This window comes from Camelus ferus, chromosome 7 (genome assembly GCF_009834535.1).
Source record: "Camelus ferus isolate YT-003-E chromosome 7, BCGSAC_Cfer_1.0, whole genome shotgun sequence".
NCBI lineage: Eukaryota > Metazoa > Chordata > Mammalia > Artiodactyla > Camelidae > Camelus > Camelus ferus.
The window spans coordinates 39,334,842-39,360,524 of NC_045702.1; the positions used below are offsets into that span (position 1 = coordinate 39,334,842).

At 35.4% G+C, this 25,683-nt stretch overlaps 1 protein-coding gene across 1 annotated transcript in view; it reads right to left on the reverse strand.

Moving 5' to 3' along the window:
* AVL9 (AVL9 cell migration associated) overlaps window positions 1-25,683 on the reverse strand; it is a 46,534-nt gene that overhangs the window by 12,980 nt on the left and 7,871 nt on the right. The window contains exons 2-11 of the mRNA XM_032483761.1: window positions 19,464-19,584; window positions 18,036-18,121; window positions 15,632-15,703; window positions 12,955-13,044; window positions 12,150-12,216; window positions 10,958-10,998; window positions 10,195-10,233; window positions 6,415-6,484; window positions 5,571-6,100; window positions 1,013-1,147 (exon numbers count right to left, since the gene is read on the reverse strand). Coding sequence (XP_032339652.1) covers window positions 1,013-1,147; window positions 5,571-6,100; window positions 6,415-6,484; window positions 10,195-10,233; window positions 10,958-10,998; window positions 12,150-12,216; window positions 12,955-13,044; window positions 15,632-15,703; window positions 18,036-18,121; window positions 19,464-19,584 — 1,251 coding nt within the window. The remainder of the gene's footprint in view (window positions 1-1,012; window positions 1,148-5,570; window positions 6,101-6,414; window positions 6,485-10,194; window positions 10,234-10,957; window positions 10,999-12,149; window positions 12,217-12,954; window positions 13,045-15,631; window positions 15,704-18,035; window positions 18,122-19,463; window positions 19,585-25,683) is intronic.

Sequence of the window (25,683 nt, forward strand, 5' to 3'; positions counted from 1 at the left end):
AGTTGTTTTTCACTATTTAAAAAATGCTCATTTTCTGTTTTTAGAAAATATATGCACAAATATTCAATTCTAAATTATGAAAGTAATCCTGGTTGACTGTAAATATTTTGGAAATATAGAATTGTATAGTAAAAATCACTTTTTATCACACAACCAGATATAAATACAAATAATTAAATAATTCTTAAAAGTTTTTCCTTTGATATCACAGATACTTTGGAATATTTTTATTATGTAACATGATATACAAAGAAATATAGGTAACTTACAGGTTAATTTTGAAGTATAATAATAAAACAAATACCCAGGAACTTGCCAGCTGACTTTCGAACTAGAATGTAATCAGTAATGTTGAGAAAAGTCTGTGGTCCTTCCATCTGTATCCTCCTGCCTTGGAAGGTAGGTGTGTTATTTTTTGTCTTCAAAACTGGGATCATAGCACATATAGCTCTGAATCCCAGATTTTTCCTTTATTATATTATAAACATTTCCCCAGGAAGCACATTTTGGTACTCTCTGTTAGAAACTACGAAAACCTTAGGATGGCTGAAATCCACCCTTCTTTTTGAAAAAGTTACTTTTAATTATAAAATTGAACAAACTTACATATCGATAAGATATCAAATATTTATTATCTCTAGCTCCTTCTTCTTGATATCAGGGGCATGTTAAAAAGGCTTGAAATATTTAAAGTTTTAAAACAATAAATGCATTTTAATTGTGAGATTGTAGGAGGACCAGCCTGCCTGGGCAGGAATCCTGGCTCATCCATTTACTAGCTGTTTGTTCTCTTGGTTCCTTAGCTTCTGCAGGTATAATATGGACAATAACAATCCTGATCTCACAGCTGTTATGAAAATTAAATCAGCTCATACACCTAAAGCGCTTAGAATGCTTGGCAAAGGAAGCAATTGTTATCACTACTAGTGTTATTACTATGCCCCAAATTCTATTTAAGAAAGGAAAACAGTGACCAGCAGTGTCAAGGACACGCACTCTTAGGTAAACCTACTTCCACAATGGCATCGCTGAGGTGTTTCTGTTGTCGAAAAAGGATGTTAGTAGCTCCAGCAACAAATCCCCGGACGGTGACATCAGAGAGAAGATGATGCTGCTGCAGTGCCATGTAAGGCAAGCACAGATATCCCTAGGAAGCACAAGAGCAACAGAAAATATCAGACAAGTAAGGGAAGAGCCATGTCTCTCTTAAAGACTAGAGAGCTAACAGGAGAAAAAGAAACTCCCTGTTTATTCCCACCTCCATGCCATCCCTAACGCAGCTGAGTTTTGACTCCCTACCAAAAAATTCCAATAATAATAACCATAGGTCTTGATAGTATTAAGTCCAGTTAATTGCTAACCTCCATGAATGGTCAAATCTTGGCAAGGTGGTCTAGCATGAAAGGTTGTCTTACTTGACACCACTCTGTTCTGAGTTAAACTTAAAAGCCTCCACAGTAACTAACAAACTAGATTTTTTCACTGAGGAAGTAAAGTATTGAGCCCATTAAAAAGTCTGTGTTGTTTAATAGAAAGCTGTTAAGTTCTCCCAGTAAAATTAAAAACATGAATTTACACATAACCACCAAAGTACTATTATGGGAAGAGCAAAGCACCGCATATCACGTTTTACTGTCCAATTGTTAAAAATTATGTAACAATATTCCAAGATATTTGCTAGTAAACGTTTAAAGCAAAAATGATATGGGCAGTAGTTGTGCATTTAATTAATTTCCATTTGAATTGCATTTGAAAATACCACTGCCCTGAAAATTATAGTTAAACCACCAAACCACAGCAGGTAGTTAATTGTACAAAAAGCAGCGTATTTCCTGAGAACAAAGTGTTAACACTGGAATAAGGCACAGGAGGAGGAAATGGAATTTCTGCTGAAAGATTTTAAATCAAGACAGACTTCCAACAAGTGGAACAATCTATGTGTGAAGAAGCCAGGAGGGCAGACTTGCCAGACCCTTGAATTTGTTTTCAATCAAATTTGATGACAGCTTTACTTATTTTTTACTTATCACTTTTATTAAAAGACAAACAAACAAACAAAATAAAAACACTGAACTATAGTTATCTGAATAACGTCTTGTTTCCATGATGAGATGAACTTCTCTGAGGGCAAGAGACCCCTTTCCGCTGCTTCACATTTTCACTGCATCTTGGATGTGCCTTGTACTAACAGGTGGTTGGGAAGACTTGTAAAAGTTGGAATGTAGGCCTGGTAACCTGGTTTTATTCCTCTGTTTAACAATGCCTTCCTCTGCTCTATACAAGGCCAACTAATAGAAGCAGCAAAAATAAATCCACGTCTACGCATTAGACATATTCAGTATATAGCGCTTCTCAACCTACACCCTCTTGTGACTAAAGGCAGAAAGGAACACTGCTCCTCATTCAGAATCAAACAGATGGTCATGCTCACAGGTCACGCTCTACTTTGTGTATTAAAAACAACAGGTTCCCCTTCCCTACCACCTGTTTCTAAACATAAATACTATCATATTGAATACTCTTTCAAACTTGATATGGACCCCAGAATACCCCATTCCCCACAAAGAGGACTGAGAATCTTTCTTGATAAAGAAAATTATTACAAAAGATTTATGTTGCAAAATAGTAATAAGATAATTTAATTACTCATAGTATTACATTCACAATTGATTCTATTACAGAAGAAAGGTCTATTATCAACAATGGAATTCTTGGCTAAGTCTATAACCACATGAAAACTATGAAGTATGTTTTCTAAAAAATCAATAGTTTAAAGTTCTTAAAAATATGGAAAAATACATTCCTTAACAAATTATATATATACATAATTTTTTATTTTTCCCCCATTTCCCTCATTCTCCAACTTTTCTCTGGTTATAAAGAGGTACAGTCAGCAGAGCGGACATATTACACAGGTACATTTTCTAATTTTCTTCTTTTTCCTTTGGTTCTCTCATTCCCTTCCCTTCACCCCATGGTATCCTCCCCAAAGTGGCCGCCAGTCCCATCTCCTCTCCCTCAGCACCTCATTTTTCTTCCCTACATTCCTAAATCAGCTCTCAGTTCAAGCATATTTTAGAATCTGGTATCTACAGTGTTTATATAATAAGCCTCATCTCTAAGATTGACAAGAAATGCGTCATCAACTTCAAGTACCAGAGAGAAGATTGGAAATCTGGAGCTGGGGAATCTCTCCAGACAAAACTTTTATTATGAAGAAATGCGTTTCCATTTATTCATATGCTAACTGAGTCAGGGGACCAGTCAGCTTTATTCTCTTCAAAGCTTACTATCCTTCTTCAGCAATATTGTCCAGGCATCCAAGCTTCTCTATGGCTATTTTTGAAATGACTTTTCAAGATGTTTTGCTAACCAATTCCTCTGTACAAGCATTTTAAGATCTTCAGGAGGAAAAAAAAGCCTAAAGACAATTCACTTTTAAGTATATTTCATATTCCAAAGTTACTGACATGAAATTGTACTTGAAGATGTGATTATACAAGTTAGATTTTAATTATTACATAAAAATACATAAAACCAAAAGGAAAAATGTTTAACTTGTCATAATGATGGTGGTAAGCCCATCATATATTCAGTACTGGCATAATGCACACAAAGAAAATATTCTGCCAAACACAGCTTATTAACAGCACACAAAATACACTTACATTGCTTTCTTTAATTGAGCAACCTTGCAGACAAAAATAAAATCCTCCTCACGTTAGTCTCCCTCTTGATTTTCCACAGCGATAAAAATTAGAGTGGGTGGATGAAGCAGCAAAGTAAGGGCTTCAAAAAGTATAGGCAGTTCTGACGCCCACGTGAGTTCAGAAAACCCAATATACTTGTGGCTACTGACTATACTCGATAGTTTGAGAGCCCCGAGTTTTCTCCCCAGGCTCCTAAATCCCAGTTTTAAGATCCTGTGCATTAGTTTAACCATGAAACCAATTAGGATAATTTCAGCTTCCCCAACAGGCCACAATATGAACAAAGACAGCATTTTCTGTTAATTATTTGGCAACACTGATGTGGAGCAAGTACTTATTTGTAAAACTGGATAAACTCAGAAATAATTTATTGTACAGTGGAGAAGAAACACCTGTTCAAGTCAATACTATCCATGTTTTTTCATATAAAGTTTTGCTTCAGGCATAAAGGAAGGTATTTAAAGAAAAACATAAATCTTCATTCTAGTTACCAGAAAGATGTATCTCTCTTTCATGGCAGACTGCAAAACCATGGATGTAAGAATTTAGAATCTAGTATAATACCCAAAATATATGAAGGCAGTAAATACTCGCTGACTGAAAAATGAAATGGCATTTCTTTTCTTTTGCTCCATTTTGAAAAATAATTTACGAATGGCAATAAAATAAGTAGTTTCCTTTGAGGAGAAGGAAAAAAGCCAAAAGATCCCAATGCAGCTTCCAGAATCTTATTACTTACATTAAGAAATGATATGGTTACCCTGAATATTTAAAAACTGTGTAAGCCTATGTTGAGGTTAGGAATTTTACACAAGAAACAAGGCAGATATCCATAAACAGGAGAATGAGTGAGTAAATTGTGATATATTCCTAGAACGGATTACTATTAAATAGCAATGAAAACGAATGAAGTATAATTATGTGTGTAAACATGGATAAAACTCAAGTAAAAATTGAGTGAAAAAGCAAGTTGCATAAAAATATCTGCTGTTTACTTTCGTTTACGTGAAGTTTGTTAAAGCAAAATTAAATCATTTATTGCTTAGGGATACATACATGTATGATGAAACAATAAAGAAAAGCAAAAGAATGGAAAAAAAAAAGAAATGATATGCTGGGGGGAGGGTACAGCTCAGTGGCAGAGCACATGTTTAGCATGCACGACGTCCTGGTGTCAGTCTCAATCCCCAGTACCCCCATTAAAAAAAAATAAATGAATAAACAAAAAATAAACTTAATTACCTCCTTCCCCCCAAATTTAAAAAATTTAAAAAAAAAATGATATCCTAGGACATAAGGTACTGAATCAAATATTCAATCTTGACTTACTACATTGTGTTTAAGTTATTTTTAAAAAAAATCACAAATACGTTTTGAATGGTTTTTTTCAATAAAAAGGTTAAAAAATAGTTTTTAGGGCAAATTAACCAAAATGCTGTATTATACTTACGAGGGGTACTAATATTAATAAAGTTAGCCATCTAAGCATTTTTTTTTATAAATTATAGCTTATGGAATTAGACTATTTTAATAAACATTCAATAAATGTAATCAAGGCCTTCTCTGTCTGGGCTTTCTCAGTTCATCTTTTTTTCACAGATAGACCTGAATAATTAGAAACAGACAAAATTCAGTGATTTCTGACCTCATAGTTTCCAAACTCTTTGCAATCAAAACCCCCTGAATTAATTCCCTGTAGCCTTACATTATGGTCACAGATGCCACAGCACTACATCTGGTACGTATTTTATAGTTCTCAAGAAAAATTTTGAGACTGAAAATGTGTTCAATACTAAAAGTTAAACTTTAAAAGGATTTTGTCAGATCCTTAAGGGCCTTAATAAAGGAATGAAACTTTACCTTTGTGAAGATGGCCAAGGGCATGCCATACTGGTCCTCTTCCAACCCGGAAATTAGCCCTGGTATCAGGACGACCTGGCCCATATTCGCTTGAGGTTGAACAGTAATCGGAGGACTGTCTGAGGGCAAAGATTCCTTTGGAAATGAGTTTGTCTGTTCTGACTCTACCTGTTCTCTTTCCTTCAAGGAGTCCTCTAAGACACTAGGATCCAAGGTCTCCCAGTCACTTTCTGAAGACTCTGGAGATGGGCGAGAAGGAGGTTTCAAATATTGATTGGTATCATTGGGTTCCTGTCCTTCACTGCTGTCATCTTCTACCTGGAACAAAGGTTCTTCAGTCTTGATGGCAGCATCTCCTTGGTGGTTTTCCGTCATGATTTTCTTGACAGTTCCCAAGTTGGTATTTGAAATGTCAGGCATTGAAACAGAATCATCTGCAGGGGGATTATTTTCTTGAAGCCCAGCATCTTCAGACATACTCTTTCGGGGTCTATACTGAGAACAGTCACTGAGACCATGTTCAATCATGCCTAAAACATACAATATTGGAGAACAGCTTGGCTTATAATATTAGGTAGAAGAAGATAAGAGATGCATATTCTGCTCTAAATAGTGGGACTTTCCTATAAAAATTTTAATAAGCTATGCCTCCACAAATTTTAATTTAAAGAAGAAAATATTGGACAAAAGAGAGAAAAATTATTGCCAAAGTGAAAATGTCATATTAAAGTAGAAAGATAACCCTAACCAGTTTATCCTTCAAAATTTCTATCATTCAAAAGATTCAGTACAAGTTAAAAAAAAAAAAAAAAAAAAGAAAGAGTAGAAACTGTTACCCTCTTACCTGGAAAAAGGGATAATACAGTCATCAGGGCACCCACCAATTTATTCACTGGAGAAATATAAAAAAGAACCTGAAACAGATTCAATCAAAATTAAATTAGAAAATCCATGAGTCTGCAATGATAACTGAAAAAAAGAAAAAGAAAAAGAAAAAGAGGAGAGAAGAAAGGGGAAAGCTCTTCTTTTACAGAAGTATAACAGCTCATAAACATAGGATTTATGATAGAATCAGAAAATCACCAAGTATCCACCATGGCTCAGGAAAAACTTTCTGTGGACGCTAAAACTATTGTGAAAGGTTGTCGGGCAATAGGATATTCACATGGCTTAAAATTTACTGTCCTACAGATTACCTATTAATTGCAAAGGGAAAAGCAAGTACTTTAATATGAAGAAACCTGGCAATCACCACCTTAATTAAATGATCAAACTTCACATCTCCAATAACAGTACAAACAGTTATGGGGCCTGCTGATGTGACGCCCTGAGAAGGACACACCACCACCTGCATAGTATTCTTGCCAAAAAAAGTTTGATCTTAAACTAGCCACAAGAAGACAATCAGATAAAGCTAATATTTAAATTCAATTAATCTGGACTCCAAAAAAAAAAAAAGGCCAATGTCATGAAAAACAAAGAGAAACAAAAAAAGAGTGAGGTGGTAGAACTGTTTTGAGATTAAAGGGAGCTAACAATGCAATTAATGATGCTTGGTCCCCAGATTAAGAAAAACAACCAGCTCTAGGACATTATTATGACATCTGGGGAAATCTGAAAATGGATTGTATTTTAGATCTCATTTATTGTATCAATGTTAAATTTCTTAAACGTGAAAAAGGAATTTTGATTATGTAGGAATATGCTCTTATTCTTTTTTTGGAATATACTCTTATTCTTAAGAAATATATTCTAGAGTACTATGGTGTCTAAAAATTAGCTTAAAATTATTATGATTTGGGGGAAATGAATACACAGAAAACAATACAATGCAAAAGTGGCAAAATGTTAATTTGTGAATACAGATGAAGGGTGTCAAAGTGTTCATTATATATCATTCTATCAATTCAATGCCTGTAGGTTTGACATTTTTCAGAATAAAAGTTGAGAAAAAATTAATCTGAGACAGAGTTAGACATAGACAATGTCAGTTAGACATTGCACTAAAACTATCACCGGTAATAATTAAATTAGTTGAAAAAACAAGCACAAATCAAACAAGCAAAGCAAAAATCATTGAGTGGCACTAAGTGATATTTAATAGAGCACAGCACCCGCAACCATCTATGCTCTCCTTACCTACTGCTTATATAAAAAGTGCTTTGCAACAACAGAGAAAGTGTTGCATCAAAGAATATCCTTATCTTTTACAAATCAATATAAAATTAGGGTGTACCTGTGATTTGTCGCATTAAATAGTTTACTTGATCATAAATGCTATTCCATGTGGATAGGCCAAGCATTATTTTGCAAAACTTTTGTTTCAGATACATATAATCAGGTGTGCTCTAGGTTGCAATGAAAAACATTTTTTATTATGGGTTACAATAAAAAGTTTGAAACCTACAACTCAACAACAAAAATACCAAACAACCTGGTTAAAATTGGGCAAAGGACTCAGATAGACATTGTTTCAAGGAAGATCTACACATGGCCCATAAGCACATGAAAAGGTGTTCAATATAACTAACCATTAGGAAAATGCAAATCAAATCCAGGAGATACCACCTTATATCTATTAGGATAGCTACTATAAAAAAAAACAGAAAATAACAAGTGCCAGAGAGGATGTGGATAAATTGAACTCTGTGCACTCTTGGAAGGAAGATAAAATGATGCAGCTGCTGTGGAAAATATGGCAGTTCCTCAAAAAATTAAAAATAGAACTACCATGTGATCCAGCGTAAATACTACTTCTGCATATATATTCCAAAAAACTGAAAGCAAAGTCTTGAAAAGACATACATACACTCACATTCATGAGAGTCAGTATTATCCATGAGAGCCAAAAGGCTAAAGCAACCCAAGTGCCCAATGAGTGAAGAAATAAAATGTGGTATGTACAAACAGTGGAATGTTATTTATCCCTAAAAAGGAAGGGCATTCTGACATCTGTTGTACATGGGTGATGATGAACCTTGAGGACGGTATGCTAAGTAAAATATGCCGAGCACCAGAAGACAAACACTCTGATTTCACTTATTTGCGGATGGATAGTAATACCACAATACGAACATACTTAATACCATGAAACTGTCAACTTAAAAATGGTTAATTATGTTATATGTATTTTACAACAAGTAAAATCTTTAAAAGGTTGAAACATTGCATGAGAGTTAGTTTCATTTTTTAAAATTTCCTTTTTTTCTGCTTGAAGAAGGAATACTTATTCACCCAGAAAGCTGTAACACAGAAAATATTCCCTTCTTAAAAATACAGCCTATATTCTCAAACTGTTGCTATCTTTCCTTCCAGCCTCATCAATGAATATATATTCATTTATGAAATGGGTATCATAGACTTGATATGTAGCTGGACCAACTTTTTTTCCACTTAATATGCTATGAAACATCTTTACAACACTTAGGAAAACACCCAGAATCTTTTTTGGTGTTTGGAGTTATATACAAATCAGTATTTAGTTATTCACTGATAATTCATTATTAAAAATGATTCTGTGGTAGAATCTCTTAGATACAGCTTTGTGTCAACTCAGATTAACTATGGAAAATAAATCTCTTAAGAGGATAGTTACTAGGCCAAACAGATAAAACATTTTACGGTAATAAACCACACTGGACACTAAATGGCTGACTCTCCAACATCCATTTCACTCCTACTGTGCTGAGCACAGTAACATGGCATATAAAACTGGCCTCAGATCCAGGGATGGCTCCTGATTAGTCTAAACCAGAGGTCAGCAAACTTCTATAGAGGGTCAGAGAACACTAAAGCATTTTTCCTTTGTGGGGCATAAGGTCTCTGTCTCAACCACTCAACTCTCCCACTATATGCAAAAGCAGCCATAAAGAATAAGCAGATGAATGGCTACAACCCTGTTTCAATAAAACTTTATTTATAATAATAGGTGGTGGGCCAGGGCCCAGTATGTAGACCCTTGGTTTAGAATTCCTTATGTAAATCTTTAATCTAAAATCATGGCAATCTTTCCCTTTGTACTTGAGAGTAGTCTGGAACCCAGGTTTAAGCCAAACAGTACAGGTATTTCTTTGGTAACAATTATTGCTTCAGGGTAGGCACATGGTCTCATAGACCCAAAGGAACTGAGGGGAAGAATTCTTATTAAATGGTTTGGGAAGAGGTATTACCTCTGCCACCAGTTATAAGTGAGGACAGATATAGCCCAACTGCTGTTGGCAGTTACCCTACACTACAAGGGAAATCAGGCTAAAGATAAAGATAGCACTGTGGACTGTAAAGCAGAGATGGAAAAAATGTAAGTACTTAATTACTGAATTATTCAGTCAGTTACTCTTAAGTTTGAAGTAAGTCAATACACTTCCTTATTATTTAAGTCAGTTTAAATTGAGCTTTTTGCTACATACAGTCAAAACCATTTTGACAGTTGAATATTATCAAACTGTCCTCAGAATAGACTGTATAAAGTTACACTTCCATAGTAGTGGACAAGAATATGTGCTTCAGCCCACCACAATTTGATAGCCAAAAAAGTCTTACTTTATACATTATCATTAGTTTTAATTTTATACAGTATTTAAGAAACATCAATAAATGTTAAGGAGTCCATCCATTCAAACTTCACCTTTTTTTCAAGAAGAATCAGTTTAAACAGGATTAGGACCTGAAAAAGAAAAAAAAATACACTATATTAAATAAGAAACTGAAGCCTATTATTTGTCTTTTCCCTGCCTCAAACTTAACCATAACCATGTATCACTGAACAAATAATATTATAGTGCCTAAAGAATATATTGAAAATGATGAATTTATACTGAGATATTATATATTATCTGTGTCCTCCAAAAAACTTGAGAATCTCTAAAATCTCTAACAAGCTCCTTAAATCTCTGAAAGCTCCATAAAGGGCAGGAAGCCATTTATTTCTGGATGTCCAAAGAATTCAGAGCAGATACTCACTTTATCTGTTAAGTAAATGATCAAGGTGTATATGTCCTAATGAGCCAAAACACTTCAAGAATAAAGATCAGAAGACAGAACTATAGATATTTTACTGGAAAATGTTTCACTCTCAGGGCAACATACATAAGATTAAAAACATGTTTCTTTCTACTCTAATTTCATGAAATCTGAAACTACAAAGATCACAGAAAAAGTATCCTATCCTGCACAGAAATAAACAGACACTATTTGTATTCTTCTAGAAATTTCTATCACACTAGCACTACCAACACTTTTAACTTTGTATCATTATGACAGCTGGCTCTAGAAGAACTAAAACATGGTTGTGCCACAATCTGCATTAGACCATGCACCTCATAGAATCTGTCCAGTTAAATGAACATAACTTCATAAATTAAGTACATCGTAAAAGTAAGGTATCATACCTTGTGTCGAAAATGAAGCACAAGATCTCGAGGAGACAGACCTATAATGTTAAAAAAAAAAAAAAAAAAAAGAGCTGCTGTGACTACAACCTATTTTTTGTCAGTTTTAACCTCCTCAAAAGAAAGGCATGTAAAAAGCAGGAATATGCAAATATTTAAATTTTTATGTAATATCTGATTATGTATACATATAATCAGAATTGATCAAATACCATTAACAGTCTAACAACACTGTCCAATAGAAATTTCTGCAACAATGTTCTAAATCTGCATTGTCCTATTCAGTAGCCATATGTGGCCTCTGAGCACTTGAAATATGGCAAATGTAACTGACAAACTGATTTCTAAATTTTATTTAATTTGTACTAATTCTAACCTACATGTAAATAGTCACACGGTGCCAGTGGCTACGGTTGTGGCTGTGCAGCTCTAACACCTCCCCATTCTACAAACATCTTACAAATTATACAGGGTTAGAAATTGTGAAGCTTGTACTACAGTGGCAATCATTTAAACATGGTTTTTGGTCACTATACTCTGTAGGCTATTATTTCTGAATCACAATCTTCTCTGATCATCTGCCATAGGATAAGATAAATTAATCTACAGAAAAATATATTCTCAGAATACAAGTTTTTTAACCAGCTTCCACATTATACATAGGATTACAAATTACTACAGTGTGGCTACTCCATGCTCAAATAGGAACTGAGTAAGCATAAATCACTATGTGATCAAGATTTTTTTTTTAAATCATGAAAAGGACATTTATTGAGTGTGTAACACATCAACAGATGTTCTGGGTTGCCAAAATAGCATAAAACCCCCAACTTGAAAAATCTTAGAATAGAGAAGAGCTAATAAGCAGATCTCTCTCCGTGGCTCTCCCCTTGGTGTTATGACAAGGAATTGACCTAGTTAACATGAATGTAAGGGAAAGAAATAACTTCCATTATTATTCTGAAAAGTAGAACTTTGCCTAATACGATAATGGTTGTAAATTTTGGTACAAGTATGTTACAACCCTTTGTAATATAAATTCTGACTAAGAAGATATTTAAGGAAGAAGCAGAATCAAATGTTGGAGAATTTATATCCCATATAGAAATGTAATTCTGATTTTACATGCAACTCAGTGTGCCAAACAAAAAGAAATGAAAGTACTCTTCTGACTTGGAAAAAAGTGACTTACCAAGATACACCTGGGATCCTTCTAATGAAGTTCCTCCGAGGGAACTATTCATATGTTCATAGAGCTCCTATAAAACATAGACTCAGTTTAGAACACTTTACTATCATTTTAGACACTCATTTGAAACATGATAATTGGGAAAAATTGGTTCTTTAATTGAGGCAGTTTTGCCGGGCCCTATATTTAGAAACAAGCAAAGTCTCTCAGAAACCTTGCCAGTTTCCAGCAAGCCTTCCTTCTCGTCCTCTGTTTTAGAGCTTGAATCATTCACATGGTGGTATGGATTCCTAGGATAACTTCCCCTCTATCTCCCTGCTAAGTAACTAACTGTCCTTCTCTTCCTGGAATCCAGGAGACATCCATGTTCTATACATTCATGACAGACTTGGGAAAAACATGCTATCCATCTTCAGTAAAACAGTCATGCAGTTTTCCTGTTTGGTTTTTTTTTTTTTTTGGTGGGGAGGCGGTGGGGATGGGAGTTAGGCTCCAGAAGGCTTATATATAAACATACTGTGCAGTGTATTAGTAAGATAACAAATGTAGAGGAAGCAATATCATAGCAAAAGGGCTATTATCCATTAACAGAAATATTTATATTATAGTCAATTGGAGTCATTATTAAACAGTTTGGTTAAATTTAGTAAGTATGAACTGTACACTTAGGGTGGATCCTTGGCTTTTCAATGTTATGTTTGAGAAAGACTGTCTTTCTTAAACTAATAAATATCTTTCACAATATTAAAGAGATACTTATTTATGAATGTGTCTTCAAACACATCTATAGAGGGGTATATAAGGTTACCTTTAGAATGGAAATTTGGGAAAAATCCTTCTCTTCAAAATATGCATGTGTAATAAGCTGAAGTTTTGCTTGAAGTAAGCCATAAAGAGGCTTAAAGAAAAAAAGAAATTACCATTAGTTTGATAATAGTAAAAAACAAACACCCCACAACTTTTTAACTTGAAGAGAACAAGAAAAAAGCTATTTACCGTCAACTTTGGTGACTTATTATTCATAGCTAAAGTTATTAAGTTTCCTGTTCCAGTTCTGGCTGCAGCTGTAAAGTGCCTGACCTACTCAGAGCACAGGGCTGACAGTGTGGGCAGACTTCCCGGGTCATGTTCCAGACACTCAGCCACTTAACTCTGGGCACTTAACGTCTCTATGTCTGCTTGCTGATGTGAACGTGGGTATATGAAAAGACAGTACATCTTTTGGGGCTGTTCTCAGAATTAAATTAACACAGGTAAAAGCACTTAGTAGAGTATCTGGCATATAGAAAGCACTTAAAAGTTAGCCATTATTATCATAAAATTTAAAACATACTGTTATTCTGCACTGTTCTGCTAGCTTGTGGTGACTTTTAATCATCCTTACAGCACTCAGTTCTTATATCTAGTTGAATATTCATGATTAAATCTAAGTTCATCCTGCCTCCTCCACTTTGTCCTCTTTTGAGGCTTAAAACTAGTCTGTGTCCTCTATAATATTCTATATAATACTCTTTTATACATTTGAACAAAGTTATCTCTTAATTCTTACTTCTCTGTTCAAAACCCTCTTTTATTATTTCCATTCTTTTATTTTTAGTGTTCATTTCTAGATGTTTCTGATTTCTGTGTCTTTTTTAGGATGCAGAGAGTAATGCTGTATATATACTCTAAATACTTAAAACAAGTAATACTGAAAGTTTTCTGCCCTTTAATATCCCTGTTTATACATCATTATTTCTAAGTATAAAATCATTATATTTATATATAATAGACTAAAACGCACTATGCACCTCCAAACATTTTTGTGTAAGCTAGTTCTCTCCATCCCCACGTCTGTTTTATCTGTTTGATAAAATTGGCTTTCCACCCCAACCTTACCACTTAGTAGTTACATGTCTATGAGAGACACTTTTCTCTGAGATAGATCTTTATTTGTAAAATGAGAACAGTAAATACTTAGATCACCTCTCTTCTTATGTGGATTAAAATGACAATTCTATCTAAAAAGTGCCTGGTATAGAATATTTGACATATAGGCACTTGATAAATCCCACTTACTGTTATTAGGACTGTTCTTGAAGAATGATCACTCAGGAAGCCTTTCAACATGTGTCTGCTTTACTATCTGGCATTCCTATGCTCTGGTTGTCTAGCCTAGTATAAAAAAATTAATCTACTGGTGTATATTTTTTCAGGCTACTCTTCTAGAAACTGTGTTCAGGAATCAGATTAGTAATCTACCAGTTTTCTCACATTGGGTTCTTTTATAACCATTCCTTTTCCAAGAGATTATTCTTGCCCTATATTTAAAAATACTATCTTGAAAGAAATATCCTGACTAATCTTATTATATGGTCCACAGTATTAAATTATTATTAGTCAAGCTTTTTTTTTTAAAGCTTAGTACTAAGCAAACTACATTTAAATTGTCTACGGATACAAGAAATTGGACACTTTCAGAATAATTAAACAAAACCATTGTTTTGTTGGTGACCAGGCTAATGAAATATTCTCAATTTTGGTTTAGGTTAATTGCAGAATGTTTGTACTCAGTAATCATATAGATCTAAGATTCAACATGATGGAGATCTGGATTTTTTCCCCCATGAGGGGGTTTGGGGGACTATATTCTCCATGTAGACTAGGCATCTGGTTTTACTGGTAAAGATTAGTATCCCATTAGTAATACAAATGAAACATCATAAATGGTTTAATAGACCTATGAAAATTAACAAATGTTATATGTTTTCTTTTTAAAAAATAAAGTTAAAATGATTATACACTTGCATCTGATCAACTTGTACAAAGAAACAATTAAAAAATACTATTATATAAACAAGATTATACTGTATAGCACAGGGAAATATACACAAGATCTTATGGTAGCTCACAGAGAAAAAAATGTGACAATGAATATATGTATGTTCATGTATAACTGAAAAATTGTGCTCTACACTGGAATTTGACACAACATTGTAAAATGATTATAAATCAATAAAAAATGTTAAAAAAAATACTATTATAGCACAATTCATTATGTCACTTTCTTTCCTCAAACATTGTAAGTTTTTGTAGAGCAAGTTAAGGATGTAACTCTTCATTGCAAAAGAGCCGTGCACTTCTATATTGCCAATAAAATCTGAGTAATTATGATACTTTGAATTTTAGTAAAATATTATTTATCCAGAGTCTTGAAAACAAAACTGGATAAATGAAATATACCAGCCACCTCATTTTGGTCAAGTGTCAACCACCTTCCCCCAAACTGATCTATTAGAGATTTCCTCCCTCTTTCATAGTTTTGAGCAGAGGAGCTGATGAGAGTAAACCTGTTGAAAACTAAGCAAGAGCATAAATAAGCCCCTGACTAATTTTTAATATATCATTGTTTTCATAAATCTCTCATTCTAGTAATACTTTATCCTCAAATAAAAAGCTGCCGTGAGTGTTTAACAAACACATTAACAAGTTATTTGGTCTCTTACCAGCTTGCTTAGAACACAGACACTTTTCTGAACGGTCTCTCTGGTGACATCTGCTTGCCGTACTTTCAATGCCTATTATAAACAAATAGTCATTATTAGAAATATTTCATGGAAATATTTAAAAATCATTGCTTTTCTACATACGATAGCAATCATATAGAAAAAAAATGTCTTGCGTTTAGTTAGATTAAGTATTTATTGAGACTCTCAGAAGATACTTTTGAACGAGTAAGTGTCAGCCAGAGCACTATGTGCCAGAATCTGGCAGGCAATAGGAATTTAACAGTGACAGACAATCTCCACTCTTGAGGAATTTACAGTCTGATGCAAGTATTTATATATAAATTGTCACATGCATAATGCTAATCAGTCATCCTTGCTTCTGGTTTTAAAATGGACACCCCTTCACAGAGACTACTGTTCTGGTGAGAAGGGGATAGTTTAATGCCTGCTTCTCCAGAGGTGGAAGAACCGTCAGCAGTTTTGTTCAGCTGGCTATTCTATGCTGCTGGAGTATCTCCTGGCAGACTTGTACTGTAGCCCAGCCCTATGCCATAACTCAAGCCTCGGTGATTCTGAGGATGACCACATGTGATTTCTGCGGTTTTCTGCTAGTAGAAAACAAGAATTCGATCAACCTCACATAAGGCTGAGAGGGAACTCTAGTGTACTAGAGATGTCCTTGGGTCTGTCCTGAGAACCATGGGGTCTCAGTGTCTTCAGCTGACTATATACTGGTGGTGAGTAGAGTCTTTCCTCAATCTGTTTTCTACCTCTTTACCTTGACTGGATTAATCAATCAGGCCTCACCTTTGTTCAAAGGAAATCAGAGGCTTTCTCCTAAGCTCTGGGGCCCTCTGGTGTCTGGTTTATCCCTCTGGTTATCAGATGAGGATAGACAAACTTGGAGAAAAGGGAAAGCCCAGTATACTCTGGAGTGGACAGACTCAGGGGGTGAGGGAGACAGGCAGTATGAAATGTCATTTAAAGGCTGTCTATGCAGAGCATAAGAACTGTTGTTAATGACAACAGCTTTGGAGAAACAATTTTACTAATGGTTATATAACTTACAGGGGATAAGGGGCAGTAAAGGGAACAGATTTCTGAGAAAGGACAGCAGCTCGATTCATCTCATCTAATGTAAGGGTAACAGTATATGAAGAAATCAAATGCACAATTATCTCAGACTTCTTTATCTTTAAATTCAGTTACTCATTTGAACCACAAACATTTACTGTGTGTTCTATGTTCCAGACTTTGTTCATGGTGGGTTATTTCACAGTAGTTAACTACTTTGGGTATGCGGGAATTTACACCTGCAGTTAACTTGCAAATGGTTCAGGGAAACACACATACATACACAGAGCAAACGTGGTAGAACATTAACAATGGTTGAATCGAAATGGTGGGTATACATGTGTTTACAATTGTTTTAATTTATTTGCATGTTTAAAATATTCATTATAGAAGTTATAAGAAAAAATTTTTAAAGATTTACTAAGTTAATTATTAACCTGAGGAGGCTTTTAAAACGTAATTGCCTGGGCTCTACTCCCAAAGATTCTAATTCAGCCTGTAGAAGAAAAGGCCAGATATGTGTATTTTCAAAAAGTCTCTAGGTAGTTCTAATTAAAAACCATTGTTTTAGAGCAGTGGTTCACACTCTTGCCCACATATTAGAATCACCTGGAGAGCTTTTAATACTCTTGATGCCCAGAACATTAAATCAGAATCTCTAGGGTTGGGACCCGGTCACCCGTAATATTTAAAGCTCCCCAGGTGGCTCCAATGTGCAGCCAAGGCTGAGAAGCTCTCACTACTTCAGAGTAGTAATGATTTCATAAGAGGAAAGACATTTTTACTCAGAAAGAGTACCCCCCATCACAAAAAAAGGGGGGGAAAGAGCTATTACAGTAAGTCAGGCATTACATGGGCACATAGTTTAGGAATGATCAAAATTTTAGTTATAGATAGTTAAGATAACTTGTGAGTAGTTTGCAGCCACGAAAGTACTTTCCACTACTTGTAGGATGCTCCGTAAAAAAAAAAACACATTACCACTCCACTTTTCTAAGTTACATACCAAAGATTAGAAAAATTCAAAGACACCATGAAGTTTAAATACAGTATTCTGAAGACAAATGGAAAATTTAGGTATCACTATCTAAAAACAATGTACAAAATATTATATGATACAAAGAGTCACCAATGTTAACTCAGAAAAACATTCATATGAATAAATTGGTACCATAGAGAAAACAGCTACAGTTTATAAAAATTGAAAAACAATATCACAGGTACCATAAGAAAAATAAAGACTCTATTTCTCCAAATTCTACATCTTAAGCAACCAACACTTAAGGAATCTGTGAGTGTTTTTTGTCGTTCATTTTAACTGTTATACCTTGGCTTCAATTTGTCGATAGCAAGAGATACCATATACAGTGGCTCCATTTCCATTTCTGGGTGGCAAGTGAAAAAACACAGTATCTACGAGATACACAGAAAAATGTAAATACCACAGAGAATTACCTTTATTATTAATGAAATCTGAACGTACTTTAATGCAGTCATTAAAACAAAAACGATGATGTAAAAAGGAACCTATGGAACCCATGTCGCACTTATTTCTAGGATCAAAACCACTGGTTCCTTAGAATTCCTCTAACCACCTTCCAGTGTACACTCATCACAAAAGGCCCAGGACGTTGAATTATAACAGGTCGAATTGAGACTATAATCACTTTTCTCAGAAAATACATACAAAGGCAATCCATAAATTTTGAATAGATCTGAGAAATTCTGGAGACAACTGGCGAAATTTGAACATAGGTTGGATATTAGATGGTATTAGTTAAATCTCTTAGCTGTGGTATGGTGTCAGAAGTTATTCCAGCGAATGATCTTATTCTTAGGAGATGCATGCTGAAGTATTTAGAGGTAAAGTGTCATGATGTTTGCAACTGACTTTCAAACAGAATAGGCAAAACCATACACACATATAAAGAAAATCTGTGGAATATTTGCTCTACTATTCTTCCAACTTTTCTCTATGCTTAAAAGCTTTCATAACAAAAAAGTTAAAAAAAATGACTTGTGAGGTTAAAAATACCGCATTTCAATTTTACGTTAAACTGCATAGTAATACTTCATTTCATACAAAAATTAGTAAGTATTAGAAATACAGGTAACCAAACCAAGTGTAAGCTGGTGTATTGGTAGAGCCTCTAATACCATAAAGTATAATTCTTCATTAAGCCACTCAAACCACTCATTTATACGGTGATAGAAGATTCAGTACTAACATCACAGCACTGCCTTCCTTGAGGGTGCTAACATGCTCCCTGTGCAAGCAAGCAAACTTTTCAGAGAGCACTGCGATGGCAGTGGAGAAGGGTGGAGAAGCAATTCTGGCTGCTTTCAGGTTGGCTTTGCAGGACTAAGCTAATAAGTTTGAGCTACAGCCTTAATCTACAGCTGGTGCGGTAAGCCCTTTAGTATGTCTCTGACAGGAGTCTAAAGTTTAAATGCAAAACTGCTACCAGTAGCAGATGTCCTAATCTGGGTAGCACTTACTTTCTGAACAGGGCTCCTGGCAAAGGAGTGGCCAATGTTCACCAGCCATTACCAATATAAGGCTGACACTCCTCTGGAGATCTCTAGTGTTTGACTAACTAGTCATCTCTAAACAAGCTTTAAATATTTTATGCATAGTCACAATAGGCCAAAGGTCTTTCATTACCAAAGTACTTAGAATCTAAGATGTCTAAGCAAATTAAAAAAAAAATGTGGGAGGGGCACCTACTGATCATTCCACTGTCTGTTTACATACCTTCTTGGTAGTTGTGTGCGCCATCTGGTAAGGCAAGGAAGGGCAAATACTTCCATTCTTCTGGTAAAGTGTGACTGTCGTGTCCATCTCCTGGAATCAGGGGTGGGTAAGAGAATTCAACCTAAAATGGTAAGGAGTGTTAGCCAGAAGGTGGTTGATCAAAGGCAGCATTATATTCTGACAGGCAAAAATGCTTTTAAACTCTGAAAGACAGAAGTAAGGATAAGTCACACTTGATGCCACTTGATATTATCAGCAAACCTATGGTTTAGAAGAGGAAAAAGAAGTAAGAAGGAAAAATTTGTAAGCCTTTTCCCTTTTCTGATTAAAAAGGTGTTTAATTCCAATGTGCACATGAGGGTAGAGGGTAGTGGTGGTGGTCACTGCTGGAGATGTACATTTGGGAGGTGTTATCAAATAGATGGTAATTGAAGACATGGAGCCTAAGAAAAACCGACATCCTACTGAACTGAGTAGGAAAGACCCAACAAAGAAACCTGAGAAGTTGAGCCAAGATCTAGATTTGCTTCCCATCAGTTGGCTCCCTTGCTTCCATGACTTGAAGCTTTGAGCTTATGGCTTTGATGGGTTGTTGGGGGTGTGAGTATTAACCACCACTTCAGATTATTTTTTTCCCCAAGATTGAGAGTTGATCAATGAAAAGTCAACAAAGTCTCTCCAATACTGTGTCCTATAGAAATAACAAAGTTTTTAGTATGTTTCTGGTTTCTGGTTTCTGGCATTTCCCAGGTTTATTAGCATTGCCCCTGTGCTTCTGTTTCTTTTTGTTATTTCAGTGCGACTTGGAGAGGAGGGCATTATTAAATGCTCAGGATTTGGGTAATCATATTGACTTAGAAGTTCTAGGTGTCATGTTTAATTTTCTTTCAAAGTATGTTTAAGCAGGAATTTGTATTGCATTTGTAATATATACACTAAAGCTGGAACAACCTAGGAATGAGAATAACTTTTAGATCCCATCTTTAATGTGGAAAGACATGATGGCTCATTTTCCCACATCAAGGGAATCAAGGTGCCATGAGGCCAGTCATAAAAAGGCTTTAGAAATGATTATTTTTAATAGGTGATCTAATTCCATACTGAGAATGTTTAAATTTCCCTGCTCCTACCTCCAGAAGCAATCAACATTTCAGTTTGAAAATTTTTTTTTTAAAGTTTGGATTATGGAGTAAAATTCCAATGATTGGAAACTCTTAAGATTCTCTACAGCTTTATCAGATAAATTAGGAAGGCCACCTCCTAACAGGTGCAGAAATCTCAAGGTATTTCTGGGGAACTCTGAAAAGGGGTGATTCACGCAAATCTATAGGTATCACAGGTAAAGCATTTGGCATGGCCTTCCTGGTCTTGAGAGGCTTTTAAAAAATTTAATCTGAGATTTCTTATAAAAGTTCCAGCAAAGTCAATTTTTAAAAAAGCCTATATGATCCCTTACACTTACATAAGCCATCAGGTCAAGTTTATTGAAACCAGTTTACTTTGTAAACAAATTAGTTTGAGTTTGGTTATATTTGGTAGAAATGAGGGTAATTTTAGAAAGGAAAAGATTATGTTTCAGTGGATATTAAATTCTAGTATTGTTAATTAGGGCTTGTATTTACTGCCTAAGACTCACTTCCCAGACAGCTCCTTGCTATTATATTATTGTAAAGTTTAACTGAATTATTAAAAGATACTCTAAACTTGTTTCAGAAATTTAGTAATCTATCTTTGGATGAAGATCAGATGGCTCATGACCTGCAACCAGGAGATTATGTATACTGGAAAAGATATCATTTAAAGGACTATCTCCAACCTAGCTGAAAGGATCCTTATCAGGTACTCTTAACTAGTTTATGGACAGTGAAACTGAAGGGAACTGACTCTTGGATTATTTTTTCCACTTAGAAAGGGGCCCTGCACTGGACTGGCCTATAGAGAGGACTGCTGACCTCAAACTCACCTTATTAAAACAATGCTCAAACAGAAGAGAAACCATCAGCCCAGGATGAGAAGATCCCCTCACCTGGCCAATTAATAATACCTGCTGTGACCCTGGCCATAAATATGAATTTTCTTTTAGGGCCACTCAAGCTCAATCTGAACAAGCAAAATTTCAGCTAAAGATATAACCTCCCTCAGTTGTGGGATGGAATTACATGACTAACACCAAGCTATGATCATTAAGTTTAAGGCCCCCCACTTTATGATGGGAATAATTAAACCACATAGAGGATAACCAGCCTGAAAACACCAGGAAATTGGGCTGGATGCCTTATGAACAATGCCAATAAACAATGTCCCTTAAAAACAAAGACTGGTACAGAACAGAGTAAGTCAGACGACCTGGGGATGCACTGGGCCACACCTCATGGGTGTTCTTGGCTTAAATTCTTACCTAATGACTTTACTAATACTACTAACTATATTACTTGTATTCTACCTATTTTATAGGATAATTGTTTCTTATATTACTAAATGTGTGGCTGAGCCTCTGATAAAATGAGGACTAGGCAACTTGAGGCTTATACAAGAGCCCTCCAGGTGTTAATTTCCTAATCCCCAGAATCTGTCGGTTATTTTACAAAGCAAAGGGACATTGCAGATAAGATTATTTCCAGATGGGGGATTATCCAGGTGGTCCCAATGTAATCACAAGAGTCCTTATAAGAGAGGCAGAAGAGCCAAAGATATTTGAAGATGCTATGTTTTAAGGTACTCTGTACATGGAGGAAGGGGCCATCAGCGAAGGAATGCAGGTGACCTCTAGAAGCTGAAAAGGCAAGAAAATTAATTCTCCCCTAGAGCATCCTGAAGAAATGCAGACTCATCAGCCCCTTGATTTTAGGCCAGTGAAACCCATTTGAGATTTCTGACGTCCAGAACTCTAATTTGTGTTGTCTTCAGTTACTAAATTTGTAGTAACAAGAGCAACAGAAAATTAATACGTACTGCTAAATTTAAAAAGCAAGCAGGATATCAGTAAATACAGAATAATTCTTATTCTGTGATTCCATTTATGCAAGCAATTATACATCTTTGTAAATGGATTAAAAAACATGCTTAAAGATACAATCTATACTTTTAATAAGGGTTTTATCTCTGAAGAGGTGAATAGGGCTGGGAATTGGAGATAAAGGAATATTCCTGTTACACTTTTTTATCCTCATCTTTCTTGGGAAAATTTCAAATTTACAGGAAAGTTGAAAGAACTCGAACAATCTTTTAACTTTCATCTATGTTCACAAACTGCTACTTTTTGGTCACATATGCTTTATCTGTGTGGCATGTACATGCAACAGATAACTTTTTCTAACCCACTCAAAAGTTGAGGATATTATTTACTTTAAAGTAAACTGGTATTTACTTTTAAATGACTGCTTTTACAATTTAAAATGCAGTCAACTCATAAAATTACTATAAATATAAGTGTAGATCCTACATATGCTTGAAGAATTCCATGGGTAAGATAAGGCAGCTTTAGATTCACTTGCACCCAGAGTATTTATAATACCACTTCTTTGGGAAAATGTATTCAGAATTTCAAACAGCTAACTTTTGGGACACAACTTTTTCATTAATTATAGACTGCCTATACTATGTTGACAGCTTTCTAGAATTCTTTTCTTCTGCTGGTTTACTTGCTACCAACAGGTCCTTCTAACTCAAAGCTCCTAAAACCTTGGAATTTCCTGAGTGAGAGGAACATTTTTTGTTATTTATAACAAGAGGCTTTCAACCACACCTGGCTTTATGCTAATGAGGTGATTCTTGATGGGACTAAGTGGCTCCAGGATGGGACCTGCCCTGGTCACCATAAAGGTCAAGCCTTGAGTAGAGGCTAGGTACTTTCAGTTCCACCCTCAACCTGAAGGGAGGGGAGTGAGGCTGGAGACTGAGTTCAATCACCAATGGCTAATGGTTTAATCCATCATGCCTATGTAATGAAACCTCCATAAAACCCCCAAACGGTGAGGTTCAGGGAGCTTCCCAGTCAGCAAAGACTCTGAGGTGTTGAGAGGATAGTGTGCCCAGAGAGGGCGTGGAAGTTCCATGCCCCATCCCACATCCCTTGTCCCGTGCATCTCTTCCATTTGGCTATCCTTTTTAATAAACCAGTAAAGGTAAGCAGTGTTTTCCTGAGTTTTGTGAGCTGTTATAGGAAATTTTAGAACCTGAGTAGGGGGAACCCCCAAACTGTAGCTAAGCTGAACAGAAGTGCAGGTGGCCTGGGGACTTAGGACTGGTGTCCAAAGTGAGAGCATCTTGTAGGACTGAGCCCTTAAACCTGTGGAGTATGATGTTAACTCTGGGTAGTTGGTATAGAATAGGACTGAATTGTAGAGTGGCCAGTTGGTGTGTGGGGAAAACTAAACAAAAATGAATCTATTTCCCAATAAATGGGATTTATAAATCTTTTTTTGGGGGGGTAGGTTTGTTTGTTTATTTAATGGAGATACTAGGGATTGAACCCAGGACCCCATGTGTGCTAAGCACATTCTCTACCACTCAGCTATACCCTCCCCCCTTATAAATCTTAAGTTGTATGTTCTTCGTATTTTGCATACTGACTCAGTATTCTAGATGCCTCCTTTCGATATGTCCAAAATAATACAGGCAGATACACAAATCACGGCACAGAGGCTTATGAGTCTTAAATCGCTTGGAAAATACCTGAGACTTAGATAATAGTTGAATCAAAATGCAATCTAAACAATAGTGCCAATAAAACCAAGCAGTACCACAGAAAGTAAAGGCAGGTATAGTAGGCTGCCTCACTGTACATCTCCAGTTTACATGAAGAGTTCTCCCTGCAGCTGTGCTGTACAGGGTTTACATATTGTACATGGTAGCCCTAAGTATATGTGAAAAATCACTGACAAAAACCAAAGTAAATCCCTAGAGATTAAGAAATATCCAGAATAATTATTATCCAGTAGGGTTACTATTTAATAGTGAAAGTTCACAGCCCAAAATCTAAATTAAATCTGAGGATCAAAGATGGTATCTGGTAGGGCACTAGCACACACAATGTGTAACAGATACATCAAATGTTCCCCTAAAGGAAATATTAAACCATGAAAATTTCAAGTATCTCTCTTGTTATGTCAACCAATACTTATGTGGCAAAATCTATTCTGATCTCAATTAGTAGTAATAATTTACATACTCAAACAACTACAACAGATAAAAGGGAAAAAGAAGACTGGCTGATTTTTAACAAGTGAAAGATGCTCTAATCACAAGGACTAAAAAGGCAATTTTTCTGAATGCTAAATGAACTATGTAAGAAATGGTGAATATGTTTATCCTCCAGAAATGGTGAATATTACCACCCTCTTCCATAGTTTACAAGTCAAACTGGTGCCCTCCAGTCAGATTCCATTTACTTTGTCTTCAGAGGCAAAAGATTGAAAAAACAATAATGAAAAACTACAAAAACAGTAACATAGTGTCCTGGTGTGAACTCTAAGTACTTCAAAACCACCCTTTGTTCACTTTCTAACAATGTAACATCCACTCCATTGTCAGAGCACCATAGCACCAGTAGAAGCCACAATGCTAGACAGCACACAAATTAAATACATCCACGGTCCCCACAGATATGGGTTCAACAGGGCTTACCCAAGGGAAGGAAAGGGCTTCCTGGAAATTCTGAACCAGCTGCTCTGCCTCTCCACTCCCTTTCTAGGCACCTCTTTTATCCCAGAAGCATAGGGTATGTTTTCTTAACAGGTACCAAGGCTCTGTCAAGATGCTTTTCACTTTAAAGGAAACCCTGGATGTAGAAGACATGTCTATTCTAAGATATGTTTTCCCTCCCAATTTCGTGAAGATTTAATACTACAAAAGAACTGGCAGTCTTCCTCATAGTTCTCTTACAAAGTTGGCAGAGCTGAAAGTACAAAGGGATGATAGGAATATGGTATATAAAATTCCTCTAATGCAGGCGAGGAAGAGGATTTATAAAAAACATACAGTGGAATGAAGACTGGTGTCCTGGATGATATGATATAAATGGAACATTATTTAGCCCTGTTGTTGAAAATATATACAAAGATGATATCTAAGCTACAAAAATTATTTTCTTGCAGAAAAAAATTAGAAATTTCCCAACAAATGATTTAAATCAATTTATTTTAATGAACTCTACCCTAGCAATCTTTTACACATCAATTTATTTTTAACATTTCAATACTAGAACTTTTACATAGCAAAA